The 15940-nt window shown below is 43.9% G+C and overlaps 1 protein-coding gene across 2 annotated transcripts in view; it reads left to right on the top strand.

Moving 5' to 3' along the window:
- The first annotated feature begins 5 nt into the window (after positions 1-5).
- GTF2E2 (general transcription factor IIE subunit 2) overlaps positions 6-15940 on the top strand; it is an 84423-nt gene continuing 68488 nt past the window's right edge. For both annotated transcript variants that reach the window (XM_077275299.1, XM_077275290.1), the window contains exons 1-2: positions 6-157; positions 1959-2116. In XM_077275299.1, the coding sequence (XP_077131414.1) occupies positions 1963-2116 (154 nt within the window). In that variant the 5' untranslated portion in view covers positions 6-157; positions 1959-1962. The remainder of the gene's footprint in view (positions 158-1958; positions 2117-15940) is intronic.

Here is a 15940-nt window from a genome sequence, read left to right as displayed (position 1 = left end):
AAAACTTTATTGACAAAGAATATTGACAATGTTAAATCTGACCCACATTGCCGGCGAGCGTGGGACTGGTGGGAACTGACGTCGCGGAGGCTGTGGGCTGATTGGCCGCTCCGAGTGCGGCACTTTGCAGCGAGTTTCTGGTCACACGCGCGGAACTGTGAGTGAGATTCCTGGTGGAACAATATGGTGAAGCATTGGAGATGGTCTGGGTGCCAGTATGGTGGCGGGGGCTCCCGGGGCGGGCACAGCTCCGCAGTGTGCTGCCGGTTTCCTCCATGTCTGTGCCCGAGCTGCTGCAGGCGAGTGGATTCTCACCCAGACCGCCTGCAGTCCCTGGGAAGCTGGCCGGGCAGGTGGCGGCTGAGGGTCTGCCTGCCAGTGGCCACTTGGCTCATTTTTGTTGCCTCCTTTCCTAGTTCAGATACATTTGTTTTGTTTTTTATTAGAAGTTGTACATTTTTTAAATGAATGTGTATAAATTATTAAGGGAAGAAGTCTGACGTATCTGACTCAGGAGCTGCGCTCATGTCCTGCTCAGCAGGAGAGTATTACACGTAATTTATGGACATTTATGGTTCGATTTCTTTGCCTGAGTGGATTGGATGGGTTCTTACCCACGCCGGATGAGAATCTCACGTCAATAGCACCTTTAGACAGTTTGTGATGTGTTCCGTACTTATACATGCCAATGATGCTGTTAGTTTGGGTCCAAGACCCACAGATTTACCTGGGTTTGTCCCTAAATAAGGCGGTGTAAATCGGTGTAATCAGTCCAGGCAGCAGTTAGTAGACGTATTGATTGACTATACTAGTGCAGCTGATGTTACTTGTATATAATGCCTTCATATTGGACGGACATTATCCTGGAAGCGCACAGTTCGTCCTTTCAGTCTGGCTGAAGATATGAAGCCCGGTTCAGGAACCATCTATCTATTGTGTATTGGAGATAATTCTAGTGCCGCATTTTAACCCCTTAATGACAGCCAATACGTCTTTTAACTGACCTGAGATATAAGAGAATAGCCTCCCCATACAGGTGACAATTCCACAACTGTCCACTGTCCACTATAGCTGACAACTTGCTGTATCAGCCACGATCAGTGTTTTCACTATCCAAATCTGTTTAACCCCTTATATGCTGCTGTCAATAGTGACTACATCATTATAAATGGTTAACAGAGTGTAGGGGCTTCCTCTTTATCCCAATTGGTGCCCTCAGATCATGATTGTGTGGTCCTGATGTTTGCCGTGGCAATTCATGACCAAATAGTGGCCTTAGAGTCTGACGGCTGTAGTAATCTGTTCACAAGTTAGAGGCATTTAGGTGGTAAACATACACATTTTCATTTCGGTCATACCACTGTGTATTAATTCCTGTAAAGTACCTGAAGGGTTAATAAACTACCTGACTGCAGTTTTCAATATGTCAGGGGGTGCTGTTTTTAAAATGGTATCAAGTTTGGGGGTTTCCCAATATATGGGACCCCTAAAGTCACTTCAAACATGGATAAGTCCCTAAAAAAAATAAATTTTGTAAATTTCCTTGAAAAAAAAGAAAAATTGCTGCTACATTTTTAAACCTCCTAAAATGCTAACAAAATAAAATAACATTTTACAAATGGTCCTGATGTAAAGCCAACATGTGGGAAATGTTATTTATTAATGGTTTGCTGTGGTATGACCATCTGGATAAAAGGGATAATCATTCAAATTTAGAAAATTGCAAATTTTTTAACATTTTTCTCAAATTTTTTATATTTTTTTATAAATAAACACAAAACGTATTGACCTAAATTTACCATTATCATAAAGCATTGTGTGTCATGAAAAAACAATCTCAAAATCACTGGGATTTGTTGAAGCATTGCAGAGTTATTACCACATAAAGGGACACTGGTCAGATTTCAAAAATTTGGCTCCGTCACTAAGGGGTTAAACAGATTCTGTCTTCTTCCCAGCACCATGGATCCTGCACTGTTGAGAGATCGGGAGCTCTTTAAGAAGAGAGCTTTGAACACTCCTGCAGTAGAAAAACGCTCTTCTGCCTCAGAGTCATCGAAGAAGAAAAAAGCCAAGGTTGAAATAAGTGGGACATCCAGCTCAAAGCAGGGCTCAGGTTAGTGCATCTAAAAAATCTTTGGTAGCAAGTAATAATGGTACGTATCGATTCACAGGGCCCAGTCTAGCGGCTGCGTCAGTAATTTGTGGCGGGAGCCCTGCAAACTGCCTCCTGCCTGTCTTCATCCTCGGTTCCTCTATTAAGTAGCCAGCCTGGCTTGAAATCATCTTTGCAAGTTGACAAAGATGTGACATGTTCCAGCCTTCAAAAGCTGCAGTTTCTGGGAGGTAGGAAACCGCCACAGATCCCTGACCTGGCTGCTGGGCCAGGAGGGGCAAAACGATTCACACCAACCATAGCCGTGATCACATGCATATTTATACAGCATTTTGTGTCTCTCTTGCTGCCTGTTCAGTGACTCCCCCCTTGCTCCCCCTCCCCCCAGTCTCTGGTTCTGGACTGTCCACTGCTTTATTTTTATTTTTTTACAGCAGGTAGTGCAGATCACTTGTCTGCAGTGATACTCATGAAAACAGTGATTATTTATTAAAGCATACATTTTATTCCACATAAATTACTGTGGATTTTTTTTTTGTTTTATGCACTAATCCTAACAAAAATTTAGTGTATATATGGATCCAAGGTCATTAAGAACTAAAAAATCATAAGAAATCTTAAAATGTCAAATTTATTCAATATGCATTAAAATAACAAATGGACAAAGCAAACAGTAACTATTCTATTCTATGGCAGTATGCAAGTAAAGGTACCGTCACATTAAGCGACGCTGCAGCGATATCGACAACGATGCCGATCGCTGCAGCGTCGCTGTGTGGTCGCTGGAGAGCTGTCACACAGACAGCTCTCCTGCGACCAACGATGCCGAAGTCCCCGGGTAACCAGGGTAAACATCGGGTTACTAAGCGCAGGGCCGCGCTTAGTAACCCGATGTTTACCCTGGTTACCAGTGTAAATGTAAAAAAAAACAAAACACTACATACTTACATTGCCATGTCTGTCGCGTCCCTCGTCTTCAGCTTCCCGCACGGACTGTGAGCGCCGGCCCTAAAGCACAGCGGTGACGATATTTACCCTGGTTACCATTGTAAAACATTGCTGGCATCGTTGCTTTTGCTGTCAAACACGACGATACCTTCCGATCTGACGACCAAATAAAGTTCTGGACTTTCAGCAACGACCAGCGATATCACAGCAGGATCCAGATCGCTGCTGCGTGTCAAACACAACGATATCACTATCCAGGACGCTGCAACGTCACGGATCGCTATCGTTATCGTTGCAAAGTCGTTTAGTGTGAAGGTACCTTAATCCTACTACATTAACGGTGTTATCCAGGTCTTTTTTTTTTTTTTCTAACCATGGGTTCAAGAACTAACAGGCAGGTAGTTGCTACCTGCCTACCTGTTCTGTTCGGCACCGATCTCTACCTTCAGAGATCGCTCCTGCCAGCGATTCAGCGGCTTCTGCTGACGTCACATTAACAGTCACAGCTTCTCTTCCTCTCCACTCTGTTGACGGGGAGTGACTGCCGACATCTTGCTAATTTGGCCACTGGAAGTCAGATGTCAATCAGTATGACGTTGACAGTCACACCCCGTCGACAGAGCAGCCTGAAAAAGAAGAACTGATCCCTTGATGTGTAACAGCTAAATCGCCAGTAGGAGCGGTCCGTGACTGCTCTGAGCTGGTGCCATGTAAAACAGGCGCTTAGCACGGTGGCTTAGTGGTTAGCAGTGTTGCTTTGCAGCCCTGGGGTCCCACCAAAGACAACATCTGCAAGGAGTTTGTATGTTCTTCCCGTGTTTGCATGGGTTTCCTCTGGGTTCTCCGGTTTCCTCTCCTGCTCCAAAGACTTAATGATAGGGAATTTCTATTGTGAGCTCCAATGGGGACAGTGGTGATAATGTCTATAAAGCGCTGTGGAATTAATGACACTATGTGAGTAAAATAAACAAATTGTTGCCTCTGTTAGCAGCTACCTGCATGTTAATTTTTATGATAATTATAATCATGGACCACTCTGATAATAACCTGAAAAATTAATTCAACAGGTTATTTAGTGTAAAATATGGACAGCATAAAAAGTAAACCAAACATGTCAGTGTTGCATCTTTTTCTATATTCTTTTGAAATAAAATTTATATCACCAAAGCAGTAACTTATATTGACCCCTAAACTGCACTGAAAAACTCAAAATCTCCAGCATGAAACAAGCCTCATCACGTCAGTGACAAAATAGAAAAGTTATGGCCACTAAAATTTAGAGAGGAAGAAATATGGCTGGTCATTAAAAAGGACGGTTTATCAGTTTGAACATGTTGCTCTGGCCACATCATGGAATAGTGGCTGCAGAACGAAGTAAAACAATTTTTACTTTCTCCTCATCGTTAGAGATATTGGCTTCTAAAGTATTAGTTGTAACTTTGTTATTGTTCAAGAGAGATTTGTCTCTGGTGTGTACTTCTTCCCCTGCATGATGCTGACCAATCATAACCAGGGCTGACGATCTATACATCTCATAGTAGAAGAAATATCTGAGTTTCTTGGAAAAGTTACCTTAAATACTCGAGTATAAGCCAACCCGAGTATAAGCCGAGACCCCTAATTTTGCCACAAAAAACTGTGAAATCTTAATGACTCGAGTATAAGCCTATGGTGGGAAATGCAGCAGCTACTGGTAAATTTAAAAAATAAAAATAGATACCAATAAAAGTAAAATTAATTGAGACATCAGTAGGTTACGTGTTTTTGAATATCCATATTGAATCAGGAGCCCCATATAATGCTCCATACAGTTCATGATGGCCCCATAAGATGCTCCATAATAAAATATGCTCCATAAATTGCTCCTTTAAGTTTATGATGGGCCCCATAAGATGCTTCATAGAAAATATGCCCCATATAATGCTGCATAGGTTGATTATTGCCCCATAAGATGCTCCATAGATAATGTGCCCCATACACTGCTGCATAGACTGATTATGGCCCCATAAGATCCTTCATAGATAATGTGCCCCATACAATGCTGCATAGACTGATTATGGCCCCATAAGATGCTCCATAGATAATGTGCCTCATACACTGCTGCATAAATTTATTATGGCCCCATAAGATGCTCCATAGATATTGTGCCCCATTCACTGCTGCATAGACTGATTATGGCCCCATAAGATCCTCCATAGATAATGTGCCCCATACACTGCTGCATAGGTTGATTATGGCCCCATAAGATGCTCCATAGATAATGTGCCCGATACACTGCTGCGTAGGTTGATTATGGCCCCATAAGATGCTCCATAGAAACATTTGCCCCATAGCTGGCTGCTGCGATAAAAGAAAAAAAAAAAATCACATACTCACCTCTTGTCCTGAGCAGGCCCCCGGCACCTGCAATATTCACCTGTCCGCGTTCTACCGCTGGGTGCTGCTATGTCTTCTGTGTCCTCTGCACTGACTGTTCAGGCAGAGGGCGGCGAGCACACTAATCGCGTCATCGCTCCCTCTGACCTGAGCGTCACTGCAGAGTACGGAGAAGACACAGTGGTGCCCAGCGGTGGAACGCGGACAGGTGAATATCGCTCAATACTCACCCTCCAGTCCCCATTATGCTCACCTGCTCCCGGCGCGGTCCCTGGCAGCTTCTCACTGACAGGTGATCTTCGGCGCCCGCAGCTTCTTCCTGTGTTCAGCGGTCACATCGTACCGCTCATTAAAGTAATGAATATGCGTCCATATTCATTACTTTAATGAGCGATACCACAAGACCGCTGAACACAGGAAGAAGCTGCGGGCGCCGGGGAAGCAGGAGTGTGCAGAGACGCGCCGGGAGCAGGTGAGTATGATTTGACAGCTTCCACTCCCCCCTCCCCCGCCGACCCCCTGGGACAATGACTCGAGTATAAGCCGAGAGGGGCACTTTCAGCCCCAAAAAAATCGGCTGAAAATCTCAGCGTATACTCGAGTGTATACGGTACTTTTTTCACAACATGAGGTCCCCTGATTATGATTGGTCAGCTGTAAGCAGGGCAGAAAATCATCTCTGTCTGTCTTTGTCTGTTTCGTGCAGCATTGTTATATGGACCTTTCCTTTGTGCAGGCAGTGTGAGGTCCAGGGTGGTGGATGTACAAAAAGAGCTTTGTGCCCATGCTCTTTATCTAGGCAGTCTTCAATGTGCTATGTTCCTTACAGGACTGCTGCTACTTTCCCTAGTACTTACACTGGGCTGGAAACATTTCCGTACAGCGATAGAGTTGGCAAAAAGCGTTTACTAGAAAGTTTCTCTTTGCACCAATTCCAGTTGCTAGGACTCCTTTTTGTTTTGCACAACCCTCAGGAACAAGTACAACAACCTCCCCATCAATTTGTAGTTGATGCCAATTTTGTATTGACAATGGCAGCTGGAGTTGCCTGTATGGTGACATCTACTGTAGTCGCCTCTCTCTGGATTTAGGACAGTTAGGTCCCATCTTGTTTAATTGAATATCCAGAAATGACTGCTGTTTAACTTGGGTGCAGTCATCACAGAAGGGTATCTGTCGTCACAAAATGACTGATTGAACCAGGCAGTGTTACCTAGACATGGAGTGGCTGCATGTTTCAGGTCGCCATCTCATTTACTTGTTTTTGATCCATCTCTGCCCTTCTGTGGCTTCGATGGTGCCAAAAGCTGTCAGTCAAAAGAGAGGAGGGTGCAGATGGATGCGAGCCAAGTAGGAAAAGTGTACTGAACTGCTCAGCAATGGCGAGTGTGCAGCCAGCACCTGTCCTTGGTTGAATAGTGTTTTGCTGCTGACTCCCTTTTGGAGGTGTTATCAGATTTTTTTCCACCGCTCTTCTACTCCCCACCCCTTTTCCCCACGCTGTGATTTTAGGGTGTTGACGGATTACCATGGCCTGTCTCTGCCATCTTAGTAATTGTATGAAGCCTGGCCTGTGGCAGGGCTAGGGCTTCATAAGTAAATAGTAAATTTACAGTACGCTGCAATACTAAGGTATTGCCGTGTATTGTACAAGCAATCAGCCAATCACAAGTTAGTGACCTAAGGTATTTTGGGAGCTTTTGGTGTTGCAGATTATCTGCAACATTTCTTCGCCCGTTAGTTTAATTTAAAATGAAGAAACATCCAGCTCCCACGATCCAATAAAATGCGAGATTGTTTTATTAAGTATTCTATAAGACACTGGTGTAGAAATGCAATGCGTTTTGGGTCACTTGTGATCCTTCTTCATAGCAGGAAACCTACACAGACAATGGCGTTAAAGTACAGTATATACCACCCAGCGTGTTCACTGGACGTCAAGACCATATGGGACAATTCAGGTGTGGATTTAATGAACAATTCCAATACAGTGATGACAAATAATTAAAATGTATAAGTAAATACATGTTTAAATGCCGTTGCCTATGTATGTTTCATGCTATAAAGAAGGATTACAAGCGATCTAAAATGCGTTACATTTCTATACCTGTGTCTTGTTCCCATTTTTGTGGAATAATTAATAAATCTATATCACATTTTCTTGGATCAAGAGAGCTGGATGTTTCTTCGTTTTTTTTCTCGTTACACACAGACCGTGTGATCCGTACACTTGGTGATGAGTGAGCTGGATTTTAAGTTACGGTACTTGCGGCTTTTTTACATGCTTTTTCATCCTCTTTTTGATGCTGCATTTTTTGTCTCTTCTTGGTATGGCATGTTTTAAATAAAGTTGCTTTGTTTTTGATACTTCCTGGCATTTGTCTTTCAAAAAACTTTGACATGGTCATGTGCAGATTACAAGCAGTTTTTTCTGTAGTGATAACACAACAAAAGTGCATATGCATCGAAATAGGCCTACACAATACTGACATACAGCTGACATTAGTGAGCTATCAAGAACCAGATGAGCTCTTTTTGTCCAGTCTCGCACTCTTGGTACCTGAGGTTTAGCATCATACCTGCTGGGTGGACAATAATTCATTTGTATTCTCTTCTCTCCTTCTGAACTCATCCCTAGAATTATTTTCCATAGAACATTAGTATCCTATTCCTCCAACCCTTACACATATGTACAGATCGTATGTAGGACCAGCTCTCCAACCTACCATACAAAAATAAATAAGTATTTGATCCCTTGCTGATTTTGTAAGTTTGCCCACTGACAAAGACATGAACAGTCTATTATTTTAAGGGTAGGTTAATTTTAACATTAAGAGATAGAATATCAAAAATAAAATCCAGAAAATCACATTGTATAAATTATTTAAATTTATTTGCAGTAAGAAATAAGTATTTGATCCCTCTGGCAAAGAAGACTTAATACTTGGTGGCAAAACCCTTGTTGGCGAGCACAGCAGTCAGATGTTTTTTGTAGTTGATGAGGTTTGCGCACATGACAGGGGGATTTTTGGTCCACTCCTCTTTGCAGATCATCTCTTAAGCATTAAGATTTTAAGGCTGTCACTTGGCAACTCGGAGCTTCCATTTCCTTCAAGTTTTCTATGGGATTAAGGTCTGGAGACTGGCTAGGCCACTGCATGACCTTAATGTGCTTCTTATTTGAGCCACTCCTTTGTTGCCTTGGCTATATGTTTTGGGTCATTGTCTTGCTGGAAGACCCAGCCACGACCCATTTTTAATGTCCTGGCGGAGGGAAGGAGGTTGTCACTCAGGATTATACGGTACATGGCTCGATCCATTCTCCCATTGATGCGGTGAAGTAGTCCTGTGCCCTTAGCAGAGAAACACCCCCAAAACATAATGTTTCCACCTCCATGCTTGACAGTGGGGACAGTGTTCTTTGGGTCATAGGCAGCATTTCTCTTCCTTCAAACACGGCGAGTTGAGTTAATGCCAAAAATCTCAATTTCTCGGTCTCCCATGACAGCACCACGGAGAGAGGGGATTCGCCCTTCAGGGACAGGAAACCTATAGATAAAAGGGCGGTACCTCTCCCTCGCATCAGTTGGTTTCCTGTCCCTGACGGGGAACCTTTTTCGGCGCGGTACCTGTAAAGGAGATGCCGTATCAAATGGACCGGGGCCAGCCAGCTGGGTTCTGGCAGCGAGGAGGCTCCTGTCGCAGCTGGTTCAGTACCCGAAGCCGCCATCGCTGGAACCGAGGGGTTCTTCAGGGTGTGCGGGGGGAGAAGCGCCCCCACTTTGATTGAGATAGGGGCGCTGAGACATCTAGAGCTTCCGTGCCGACAAACGCGCACTCCGGGTGCACAAAGATGGCCGCCGCTCCGGAAATGCGGTAGGACTTCCGGGTCATCGCCGCGCGCCTGCGCAGTAGCGTCTTTTCTCCCCGGGACGTGATGTAGAGGCCGGAAAGGACGACGGACGCTGGAGGCGCCAGTAAATTCAAATAGGGAGATGGTGCACACATGCTTGTTGCACAAACTCCCTGGAAACATGGAGGATAGCGACGCGCAGCAAGAACCGGAGCAGCAGCCTAGGCAGCAACACCAGCATCACAAGAAGCAAGTGGAACCTAAGGGGACCAGAAGAAGCGGGTCCAGCAGTCACTCAACGCAACGCAGCAGGTCTGCTGCAGTGAGCAAATCTCCATCTCAAGGTTCTCCTCCACCAGATCCTGCCCCCCCTCCAGAACCGGTACCTACGTCCACGTCTAAATGGTGAGTGATCTCCGAGAAAGTTCATTTTTTTGTAATGGGGTTCCTTCTTCTCCCTTAATAGGGAAAGAAGACGTTGGAAAAAACGAAAAATAGATCCTGTCCCACCTGTAATAAAGCTTTGCCGGTAGCCTGCAACAAAAAAAGCTTTGTAACTCATGCCTGTATACAACGCCTGTTACGTGAAGAAACCCCTGATTTTGCATCTGAACTGAAAACAATTAGATCTGAAGTTCAGAATGCCCTCACATCTTTCAAAAAGGGAAAAGATAAGAAAAAAGAGGTGTTATATTCCCACTCTGACCAGTCTACATCTGAGGACGCTGATTCCAATAAATCTGATTCCTCCCCATCTTCCTCAGATGAGGATTCAGGCCGTCACTGCTTCCCACTAGATGAGGTAGATGCTGTGGTAGTAAAAGCTGTGAGAGCTACTGTGGGAGTAGAAGATCCCCGTCCCGATAGAACTGCCCAAGACATAATGTTTGGTGGCCTGGGGCAGAAAAAACGGAGAACATTTCCCTTAAATACTAACGTTCAAACATTGATTAAAAAAAAATGGGAGAAGCCAGATAGGAGAAATTCCTCGGTACCTTCTCTTAAAAGGAAGTATCCTTTCGAAGAGGAGGCATCTACTTCTTGGGACAAAGCGCCTAAACTAGTCGCTGTAGCCAAGGCCTCAAAAAAAATTCCCTCTCCCATTTGAGGATATGGGTACCCTTAAAGATCCTTTGGATAAAAAAAGCTGATACCTTAAGGGGGCCTGGGAATCAGCTGGCGGTAGCTTGAGACCTGCTTTAGCAGCGACATGCACCTATAGATCTTTAATGGTGTGGGTTGACCAGTTGCAAAAACAAATTAAAAACGGTTCACCCAGAAATAAAATGCTAGATTCGATCCCTGTAATTAGGGCTGCAGCAGCATTCCTGGCGGATTCATCAGCGGACTCCGTACGCTTAACATCCAAAGCCGCAGCTCTCTCCAATGCAGCCAGAAGAACTCTATGGCTTAAAAGTTGGCCAGGGGATCTTCAAACGAAACTCAAATTATGTTCTATTCCATGCGAAGGAAATTTCTTGTTTGGGGAGACCTTGGATGACATCCTCCAGAAAGCAGGAGATAAAAAGAAAGGGTTCCCAAACCTAGGACCAACTCTATTTAGACAGTCCTTTCGGAACCCGAGATTCTTTCGCAGAAGGCCCCCCAGAGAACAAAATAGATGGGATGAAGGAAGAAGAAAGGACAGGGGTTTCCTTTTTGGCAACACCTCCCGTGACAAAAAACCCTCTAAATGACATTTTCCCCGGGGTGGGGGGGAAGACTCACTTAGTTCCTTCCCGCCTGGAAGAAAATATCCAACAACTCTTGGATTTTAAATCTAATACAGTCCGGACTAAAAATAGATTTTTTTCTCTTTACCCCCAAAATTACGTAATAACGAAAACAAGGTCCTCAGCAGCGGCGCAAACCGCACTAGAAAAGGAAATTGTAACTCTGTTACAGAAGTCTGTAATTCAGGAAATCTCCCCTCAAGAGATAGGAAGGGGTTTTTACTCCCCATTATTCCTAGTGCCAAAACCGGATGGCTCTTATTGAACGATAATAAATCTAAAAAACCTGAACAAATATGTAAAAAACCAAAAGTTCAAAATGGAAACAATAAAATCCACCATAAAAATCCTCTTCCCGAACTGCTACATGGTCGTGCTAGACTTAAGCGATGCATATTACCATGTGCCCATTCACAAACAATCCCGAAAATATCTCAGGATGGCGGTCTCCATAGACGGACAAGTAAGAAACTTCCAATACAGAGCCCTCCCATTTGGAATATCAATAGCTCCCCAAATATTCACAAAAATAGTGGTGGAAATGATGGCTCACATAAGGGAACAAAATATATTCATAATCCTTTACTTAGACGATTTCCTTATTGCAAGCGACTCGGCTCAAACCTGCAGGGAACTAAGGGACCGAGTGATAACTACTTTGACAAACTTAGGCTGGCTCATAAATACAAAAAAATCGAGGTTAGAACCCTGCCAAATTCAAGAGTTTCTGGGACTAACATTGGACTCCCACGTTCAAGAATGCCGGCTCCAAGTTTCCAAAAAAGACAACATAATGCATATGGTAGCGCAAACTCTACACAATCCCCCAATGACACTAAGGAGGGCGATGTCGCTACTGGGCTCTCTCTCTTCATGCCTGCCAGCAGTACCTTTCACACAATTCCACACGAGAGAGCTTCAATGGGATATACTGGAAATGCAGTCAATACTAAAAGACAATTTAAAGGGTCGCATCACCCTAAGTTCTTCCGTTACTCATTCCCTTCTCTGGTGGGGAAAACACCAAAACCTATCAAGGGGAATCCCTTGGATAGCAAAGGTATCTCGAGTAATAACAACCGACGCGAGTCCCATGGGGTGGGGGGCTCACATGGGAGACAGAGTGGCTCAGTTCCTGAACTGTCCAGTTTCCCTATCAGCATCCTCAAACCAAAAAGAACGTTGGGCGGTGCATCGAGCTCTTCTATTTTTTTTTTCTAATTTTACTTACATTCGAGGACATCCTGTCCGAATTTTTTCGGACAACAAAGTAACAGTAGCATATATACAGTGGGGAAAAAAAGTATTTAGTCAGTCAGCAATAGTGCAAGTTCCACCACTTAAAAAGATGAGAGGCGTCTGTAATTTACCTCATAGGTAGACCTCAACTATGGGAGACAAACTGAGAAAAAAAAATCCAGAAAATCACATTGTCTGTTTTTTTTACATTTAATTTGCATATTATGGTGGAAAATAAGTATTTGGTCACAAACAAAATTTCATCTCAATACTTTGTAAAATATCCTTTGTTGGCAATGACAGAGGTCAAACGTTTTCTGTAAGTCTTCACAAGGTTGCCACACACTGTTGTTGGTATGTTGGCCCATTCCTCCATGCAGATCTCCTCTAGAGCAGTGATGTTTTTGGCTTTTCGCTTGGCAACACGGACTTTCAACTCCCTCCAAAGGTTTTCTATAGGGTTGAGATCTGGAGACTGGCTAGGCCACTCCAGGACCTTGAAATGCTTCTTACGAGGCCACTCCTTCGTTGCCCTGGCGGTGTGCTTTGGATCATTGTCATGTTGAAAGACCCAGCCACGCTTCATCTTCAATGCCCTTGCTGATGGAAGGAGGTTTGCACTCAAAATCTCACGATACATGGCCCCATTCATTCTTTCATGTACCCAGATCAGTCGTCCTGGCCCCTTTGCAGAGAAACAGCCCCAAAGCATGATGTTTCCACCACCATGCTTTACAGTAGGTATGGTGTTTGATGGATGCAACTCAGTATTCTTTTTCCTCCAAACACAACAAGTTTTGTTTCTACCAAACAGTTCCAGTTTGGTTTCATCAGACCATAGGACATTCTCCCAAAACTCCTCTGGATCATCCAAATGCTCTCTAGCAAACTTCAGACGGGCCCGGACATGTACTGGCTTAAGCAGTGGGACACGTCTGGCACTGCAGGATCTGAGTCCATGGTGGCGTAGTGTGTTACTTATGGTAGGCCTTGTTACATTGGTCCCAGCTCTCTGCAGTTCATTCACTAGGTCCCCCCGCGTGGTTCTGGGATTTTTGCTCACCGTTCTTGTGATCATTCTGACCCCACGGGGTGGGATTTTGCGTGGAGCCCCAGATCGAGGGAGATTATCAGTGGTCTTTTATGTCTTCCATTTTCTAATTATTGCTCCCACTGTTGATTTCTTCACTCCAAGCTGGTTGGCTATTGCAGATTCAGTCTTCCCAGCCTGGTGCAGGGCTACAATTTTGTTTCTGGTGTCCTTTGACAGCTCTTTGGTCTTCACCATAGTGGAGTTTGGAGTCAGACTGTTTGAGGGTGTGCACAGGTGTCTTTTTATACTGATAACAAGTTTAAACAGGTGCCATGACTACAGGTAATGAGGGGAGGAAAGAGGAGACTTAAAGAAGAAGTTACAGGTCTGTGAGAGCCAGAAATCTTGATTGTTTGTTTCTTACCAAATACTTATTTTCCACCATAATATGCAAATTAAATGTTAAAAAAACAGACAATGTGATTTTCTGGATTTTTTTGACTCAGTTTGTCTCCCATAGTTGAGGTCTACCTATGATGTAAATTACAGACGCCTCTCATCTTTTTAAGTGGTGGGACTTGCACTATTGCTGACTGACTAAATACTTTTTTGCCCCACTGTAAATCACCAGGGGGGAACAAGGTCTCGATCGCTAATGAATTCCTCCACCAAAATTATCAGTCTTGCAGAGGAAAATCTACTATCCCTTTCTGCACTACATATTCAGGGGTCAAACAAAAAAAAGCAGATTACTTAAGTCGTACTCAGTTAAAACAGGGCGAGTGGACCCTAAACCATCTAAATCTATCTTTAACCAGATTACAGAAATGTGGGGGACCCCAACAATAGACTTATTGCCAATTTCGAAAACAAAAAAGCAAACATGTTTTGCTCACTGAACCTGAAAGGGAATCCCCAGGCTTTGGATGCTTTCCTGATCCTGTGGACCCACAAGCTGACATACGCTTTTCCTCCAATTATTCTGATTCCGGCAATTATTCGGAAAATCAGAGAGGACAAAACAAAAATGATCCTTAAAGCTCTGTTCTGGCCAAAAAGAACATGGTTTTCCTCGCTAAGGATACTATCGGTCTCAGAATCATGGATCCTACCGGATCTACCAGACCTACTACAGCAAGGACCGATCGTCCACCCGCAGGCGACAAACTTACATTTATGTAATAATTATAGGGGATAACTCAGGAGACTCTTTGCGTGGAACAAGACAACTACAGGACACCGTTTTATAAGTGGTAAAGTCTATATTATCACACGGTGATTCAAACAGGTGCAGAGAGAAACTCAAGTCCACAACACTTAGTGTAAATATTAAACGCAGCTTAACCCCTTCCCGACATGTGACGGAATAGTACGTCACATGTCGGGACCCCCGCTTTGATGTGCGCTCCGGCGGTGAGCGCACATCAAAGTCGCGACATGTCAGCTGTTTTTTACAGCTGACATGTGCGCGCAATAGCGGCGGGTGAAATCGCGATCACCCGCCGCTATTAACTAGTTAAATGCCGCTGTCAAACGCAGACAGCGGCATTTAACTACCGCATCCGGCCGTGCGGCCGGATATGAGCGCATCGCCGACCCCTGTCACATGATCGGGGGTCGGCGATGCTCCTCCATTGTAACCATAGAGGTCCTTGAGACCTCTATGGTTACTGATTGCCGGTGGCTGTGAGCGCCCCCCTGTGGTCGGCGCTCACAGCACACCTGCATTTTAGCTACATAACAGCGATCTGATGATCGCTGTTATGTAGCAGAGCCGATCGGGCTGTGCCTGCTTCTAGCCTCCCATGGAGGCTATAGAAGCATGGCAAAAGTAAAAAAAAAAAGTTTTTAAAAATGTGAAAAAAATAAAAAAAACATAAAAGTTCAAATCACCCCCCTTTCGCCCCAATCAAAATAAATCAATAAAAAAAAAAAAAAAACTACACATATTTGGTATCGCCGCGTTCAGAATCGCCCGATCTATCAATTAAAAAAAAGCATTAACCTGATCGCTAAATGGCGTAATGAGAAAAAAATTCGAAACGCCAGATTTACGTTTTTTTGGTCGCCACGACATTGCATTAAAATGCAATAACAGGCGATCAAAAGAACGTATCTACACCAAAATGCTATCATTAAAAACGCCAGCTCGGCACGCAAAAAATAAGCCCTCACCTGACCCCAGATCACGAAAAATGGAGACGCTACGAGTATCGGAAAATGGCGCAATTTTGTTTTGTTTTGTTTTTTGCAAAGTTTGGAATTTTTTTTCACCACTTACGTGAAAAATAACCTAGTCATGTTAGGTGTCTATGAACTCGTAGTGACCTGGAGAATCATAATGGCAGGTCAGTTTTAGCATTTAGTGAACCTAGCAAAATAGGCAAGCAAAAAACAAGTGTGGGATTGCACTTTTTTTGCAATTTCACTGCACTTGGAATTTTTTTCCCGTTTTCCAGTACACGACATGCTAAAACCAATGATGTCGTTCAAAAGTACAACTCGTCCCGCAAAAAATAAGCCCTCACATGGCCAAATTGACGGAAAAATAAAAAAGTTATGGCTCTGGGAAGGAGGGGAGCGAAAAACGAAAACGGAAAAACGGAAAAAGCTCCGGGGGTGAAGGGGTTAAACAGTCTATA

This window comes from Ranitomeya variabilis, chromosome 1 (genome assembly GCF_051348905.1).
Source record: "Ranitomeya variabilis isolate aRanVar5 chromosome 1, aRanVar5.hap1, whole genome shotgun sequence".
Classification (NCBI taxonomy): domain Eukaryota; kingdom Metazoa; phylum Chordata; class Amphibia; order Anura; family Dendrobatidae; genus Ranitomeya; species Ranitomeya variabilis.
Note: the sequence above shows the minus strand (reverse complement) of the source record. Positions and strands in the feature narration are given on the sequence as shown.